This window comes from Ranitomeya variabilis, chromosome 4, assembly GCF_051348905.1.
Source record: "Ranitomeya variabilis isolate aRanVar5 chromosome 4, aRanVar5.hap1, whole genome shotgun sequence".
Taxonomy (NCBI): domain Eukaryota; kingdom Metazoa; phylum Chordata; class Amphibia; order Anura; family Dendrobatidae; genus Ranitomeya; species Ranitomeya variabilis.
Genome location: NC_135235.1, coordinates 635,938,419 through 635,944,978, shown reverse-complemented (window position 1 = coordinate 635,944,978; position 6,560 = coordinate 635,938,419). Strand labels below are relative to the sequence as shown.

Below are 6,560 nucleotides of genomic sequence, written 5' to 3'. Positions count from 1 at the left end.
CGAGCCAGTGATCGGATGTGGGGGGTGAATGAAAGCTCGGAATCAAGGATGACCCCAAGACAGCGGGCATGTTGCTTTGGAGTAATGATGGAACCGCACACGGAGATGGCAATGTCAGGCAAAGGTAGGTTAGTAGAGGGAGAGAACACGAGGAGTTCAGTTTTTGACAGGTTCAGTTTCAGATAGAGGGAGGACATGATGTTAGAGACAGCGGTAAGACAATCACTGGTGTTTTCTAAGAAGGTCGGAGTGAAAGCAGGAGAAGAGGTGTATAATTGGGTGTCGTCAGCATAGAGATGGTACTTTGAATCTTTGTTGCTACCTACAAATTTCCTCACGACTTCTTTAAAAGAATTCCAAGCCCTTTTTTCAACAGCTTTCATTTTTGTTTCAAACACGTCGTTCATGAGTTTCCGAATATTCGGACCCACAAAAATTTGAAACTTCAATTTTGCTTTTGACTGTCCCTGAAACTTGGTACACAGGTACTTAAAAGTCTCTCCTTCTTTCGATAGAGCTTTCACAAACTGCAAATCAGTCCAAGGTTAACGTGGAGTGCTGGCAACAGAATTTTAGTGGGATCAGCTAAACTTTGCGCAACTAAGTTCTTGACTCCAGGTTGCAAAGATGTTGTTTTTGGCTCTGGTGAGTCCCATCCCAGCTGTCCCATTCACACAAAAAGCATGGGCACTTTATATATCTTTCTTTCTTTGCCAGCTCTCTGACATGCACTTCCCCAGACGATCAGACTGATACCTAGCCCCGACCTATTCAAGCGCGCTCTAAAAACCCATCTCTTCAAACAAGCCTACCACATCAATTACTCAGTAAACTAACTTTGCCCTGTTCCCTCCTTCCAAATATTATTCTAAATCTGCACCCTACTATCCATCTGTCCCCACACCCTCCATGCACATAACTGCACTTGATACTTGACTATTGCACTTAAACACATGGGCTGATGACCGAATCATGCAGCTTTATATGAAAATCCCTATTTATTATAATTGCCAGACCTGAAATAACAAGCACTTTTCACCTATTGTGTCCCCCCCATTTCCTTGTAGATTGTAAGCTTGCTAGCAGGGACCTCACTACTAATGTCACTGTTTAAATTGTCATAACTTGTATTGAATTTGTCTGTATATGTCCCCGCTTAATTGTAAAGTGCTGCGGAATATGTTAGCGCTATGTAAAGATTATTATTATTACTTTCTGCCAAGAAGCAAAGAGAGAACTTTCACATCACCAAATATTGACCATTCTTGATCCTCGTAATTAAAGGGAACCTGTCAGCAGGATTGTGCACAGTAACCTACAAACAGTGTCAGGTCGGGGCCGTTATACTGATTAAAATGATACCTTCATTGATGAAATCCATCTTTGGTTGTTACTTAATCTTTATTTTCAGTTTTGAGTTAATGATATGCTCGTGCCCCGGGGCGGCCTGTGGGGGTCTTCATGTAGTGCTCTGATTAGGTATTCATAATGCAGATTGCTGACAGGTAACTGAGCCCTCACTGACCTGCCTCCCAGTCTGCATAATGAATATCTGTACATACTGAAGAAAAAAATTCTTGCACCTGCACTGCAGCCTAATCACGTTTGCTGTCCTAATAATAACTGTGCTTGATGTTAATTCAGATAGCACAAAAAAACAATTAAATGGTGCCCGCCGTGCTGGCATAGTAACTATAGCTATAGTTGCATATAGAGGTGATCTGAAAGCTGCTATTGCCCAGGCGGCTCCATCTTGCTGGAGAAGAAAAAAAAATTCCACCAAGATGGCGCCGACTGCACTGTAGCAGCTCTTGGAGGTAGCCAAACTCTTGGAGGAGGACATCATTTTTTCTTTTCCAGCAAGATGGTGCCGCTGGATCGAATCATTTCTATATACACTGATAGCTGCAACTGCGCAGGCGCGGCGGGCGCCATTTTAATTTTTTTTCTGTATTATCTGAATGACATCAAGCAGTTATTATTAGGACAGTAAATATGCGATTATGCTGCAGTGCCTGCAGAAGATTTTTTTTTTTATTTAAACTAGGGGGCAGGTCAGGGCGGGATTAGTGACCTGTCAGCAATCTACATTCTGAAATATCTAGAGCACCACATGAAGACCCCCCACAGGCCGCCTTGGAGCACGGGCATATCATTAACGCAAAACTGAAAATAAAGATTAAACAACCACAAGACGGATTTCACCAACGTATAATTTTAATCAATAGAACGGCACCTACCTGACACTGTGTGTGGATTATTGTGCACAATCCTGCTGACAGGTTCCCTTTAAGTTTCTTGAGAATAAAGTCTATTGTCTCATAGCTTTCCTCCAAGTGCACAGAATGCCTAAGGCTATGTCTCCACGTTCAGGATGGCCGGCGGTACTTCCCGCATGGGGCTGTGCCCACGTTGCGGGAAGTAAGCGGATAATGTGCGGGTGGTACCCGGGGAGAGGAGACTCTCCTCCAGGCCCTGGGAACCATATTTGGGGTAAAAAAAAGAATTAAAATAAAAAATAATGCTATACTCACCTCTCAGCGCTGCACGTGGCCGGCCGGTCAGAGTTGTTGTGCGAACAGGACCTGCCCGTGACGTCACGAAGGGTCCTTCTCGCACATCATCTTTGGAACCGGAGCGCCGTGTGCAGCGCCGAGGAGATCGAGACGTCAGAGGGTGAGTATATAAACTTTTTTTTTTATTTTAACATCACTATTGATGTTGCATATTGCTGCATACGCAGCATCAATAGTATAGGCGGAAATCCGCAGCGGAAATCGCGGAACAAACCGCGATAAATCTGCAGGGATAACCGCAGCGGTTTTGCCCTGCAGATTTATCAAATCCGCTGCGGGAGAACCCGCAGAGGTCACCCGCAAAGTGTGAACATGGCCTAAATTGTATTGAGAAGCACAGTGGTGGCCTCACATTGTATTAAAAGGCACAAAGGGCCCATTATACTGTATTGGATAGTCCAGTGGTGGACGCATACTAAATTGTGGACACAGTGGGAGCATCATACTGTATTGTAAGCACTCTAGGAGCTTCATAATGTGTGACGGGCATAGTGGGATGTAGAACTGAAAGGGAATAATATGCTGTACGGAAATGCACTGTGGGAGCATACTATAGTGCATGTGGAGGAGTTACAGTAAGGGTAAATGTGTAGTAAGAATAGACTTTGGGGGCATCATACTGTATGTACGCCATGGAAGGTATATCATAGTTGGTGGAACACTGAGGAGCATCGCTACTTTTGCGTACAAAATACATTTCTCTCTTTTAACATTGTGAATTATACGCTTCATGGCCATGATAAATAATTTTATTTGGGGGTGAGTGGTTTGAAAGAGTTTCCAATTCAGACTTTTGATTTGGGACCTCATAATTTCTATGAACCCACCCTCCCCCCAGTCACATCAAATTATGAGGTCACCCTATTAATAGGATGAAACAAGCAAGGTATAAGATTATTACCTTAGCAACTTTCCTGATCGTTATAGCTGCAACTCTCCACAGTCAATGTCAAATAGGATGACAAAAAGCATTGCTGGACAACCTTTTTAAGCTGCAGTTGTACTGTAAATGTAAAATATATTATGCACACTGTTCATATATTAGTGTATATGTGTATTATTTGGATACTAATGGTTTTCAATAACAAGTCAATGGTAATTGTGAACATTTTTAATATTCATTTACTGCTCTAAAACGTTTTTTCCCTTTCTTTTTAACATTTTAATGTAACTTGTATTTCTTCTTTTACATTGTCAACAAAACAAAGAAAATGACTACATTTTTGTGTGCGTTTTCTAACATATAAAAAAATGTTTTCCGATTAAAACATTTCCCTCAATATGAACATGAAAATGTGTTTTCACCTGTGTGAATTCTACGATGTCTATAAAGATCTGATTTATAGCAAAAACAATTCCCACACTCAGAACATGAAAATGGCTTTTCCCCTATGTGAATTCTACAATGTCTATAAAGATCTGATTTAGCGCAAAAACATTTCCCACACTCGGAACATGAAAATGGCTTCCCACCTGTGTGAGTTCTTTGATGTATTACAAGTCTTGATTTAGTATTGTAACCTTTCCCACATTCTGAACATGAAAATGGTTTCTGACCTGTGTGAGTTATCTGATGTACATCAAGACTGTATTTCTCTGTAAAACATTTTCCACAGCTTAAACATGAAAAAGGCTTCTCCCCTGTGTGAATTCTCTGATGTTTAACAAGGTGGTGTTTCATGGTAAAACATTTCCCACATTCTGAACATGAATATGGCTTTTGCCCTGTGTGAATTCTCTGATGCCTAATTAAAAGTGATTTCTTTTTAAAAACTTTCCCACATTCGGAGCATAAAAATGCCTTGTTGCCTGTGTGACTTATCTGATGTGTAACAAGGCTTGTTTTATCTGTAAAACATTTCCCACATTCTGAACATGAAAAAGGCTTATCTCCTGTGTGAGTTCTCTGATGTTTAACAAGAAATGATTTCTCTCTAAAACGTCTTCCACATTCTGAACATGAAAAAAGCTTCTCTCCTGAGTGAATTCTTTGATGTCTAATAAGATGTGCTTTTTGGTTAAAAGATTTCCCACATTCTGAGCAAGAAAATTGCTTATCCCCTCTGTGAGTTCTCTGATGTTTAACAAGAGACGATTTTGAATAATAACATTTCCCACATTCTGAACATAAAAAAGGCTTATCCCCTGTGTGAATTCTCTGATGTGTAACAAGACATGATTTCTCTGTAAAACATTTTCCACATTCTGAACAATAAAATGGCGTCTCCCCTGTGTGATTTCTCTGATGTTTAACAAGATTGGATTTCTCACTATACTGTTTTCCACAATCTGAACATGAGAATGGCTTCTCTACTGTGTGAATTCTCTGATGTGTAACAAGACATGATTTCTCTGTAAAGCATTTTCCACATTCTGAACAAAAAAATGGCTTCTCACCTGTGTGACTTCTCTGATGTTTATCAAGAATGTATTTCTCACTATACTGTTTTCCACATTCTGAACATGAATATGGCTTCTCTCCTGTGTGAGTTTTCTGATGAGAAACAAGATTTCCTTTCCGATTAAAACATTTCCCACATTCTGAACATGAATATGGCTTCTTCCCTGTATGAATTCTCTCATGTAAAATTAAAACTGATTGTTCTTTAAACATTTTTCCACATTTGGAGCAAAAGAAAGGTTTCTCCCCTGTGTGAATTCTCTGATGAATTACAAGTTTGGATTTCAAACTATAACGTTTCCCACATTCTGTACATGAATATGGCTTCTCCCCTGTGTGAATTCTTAGATGTAAGACAATACTTGCTTTCCTATTAAAACATTTCCCACATTCTGAACATGAATATGGCTTCTCCCCTGTGTGAATTCTCTGATGTTTAACAAGACATGATTTGTCTGTAAAACATTTCCTACATTCAGAACATGAATATGGCTTCTCTCCTGTGTGACTTCTCTGATGTACTACAAGTCCTGATTTATAATTGAAACCTTTTCCACATTCTGAACATGAAAATCGTTTCTTCCCCATGTGAGCTATTTCATGTTCAATAGCACTTCTGTGACTTTTGTTTTGCATATTTGTCTTTGATGAAGCAGAAAAAAGGACCTGCTGAAGAGGATCAAATGACAGATTTTTTTTTAGAAGGTCTTGAGGTGTATCTGGTATAATTACATGTTCATCACAAGCATTTGGAGTGATACCAAGAATATTCGCTGGAAAATCTGAAAACATGAGACATCCCACTGAGCTCCTGGTATAGTCATCTGCCAAGAATAAAAATGATATTTTTCAGGAATTATATTACTATTTATATTAAATACTTTATAGCGTTTCCATTCAAACTGCAATACAATTCAATTATTGAGCGCCTAAGACCCTAGACTACAAAGAGAGATTAATAGTTTATAGTGATGAGCGAAAATACTCGTTACTCGAGATTTCCCGAGCACGTTCGGGTGTCCTCCGAGTATTTTCTAGTGCTCGGAAATTTAGTTTTTATTGCCGCAGCTGAATGATTTACATCTGTTAGCCAGCATAAGTACATGTGGGGGTTGCCTGGTTGCTAGGGAATCCCCACATGTACTTATGCTGGCTAACAGATATAAATCATTCAGTTGCGGCAATAAAAACTAAATTTCCGAGCACTAAAAAATACTCGGAGAACACCTGAGCGTGCTCGGGAAATCTCGAGTAATGAGTATATTCGCTCATCACTAATAGTTTATAGTGTAAACCTATGTTCTTTCAAAAGGTCACTTCTCTATTATAACCATCTTCTCAGTTCATGTTTCACTATGTCTGTCATCAAATCGGTTTCAGGTACATGTTCAGAGAAAACTCATAAAAGGGATCTTTATTCAGTTTTATTAGGTGACTCCATGTCATACATTTTCTGACTTGTCCACCCCCTCTAATACAGAGCAAAGCACATTGAACAGATTGGTAATGTACACATAAACCACAATATCAGGACAAGGGCACCGCATCTTACCAATTTGTCAGTGAGATCACAAAGATATCCC

General features: G+C 39.8%; 1 protein-coding gene across 1 annotated transcript in view; it reads right to left on the bottom strand.

The window, feature by feature from the left end:
- Nucleotides 1-2,660: 2,660 nt before the first annotated feature.
- Nucleotides 2,661-6,560, bottom strand: part of LOC143767226 (uncharacterized) — a 40,944-nt gene continuing 37,044 nt past the window's right edge. Inside the window, exon 7 of the mRNA XM_077255391.1 lies at nt 2,661-5,801. Coding sequence (XP_077111506.1) covers nt 3,853-5,801 — 1,949 coding nt within the window. The 3' untranslated portion in view covers nt 2,661-3,852. The remainder of the gene's footprint in view (nt 5,802-6,560) is intronic.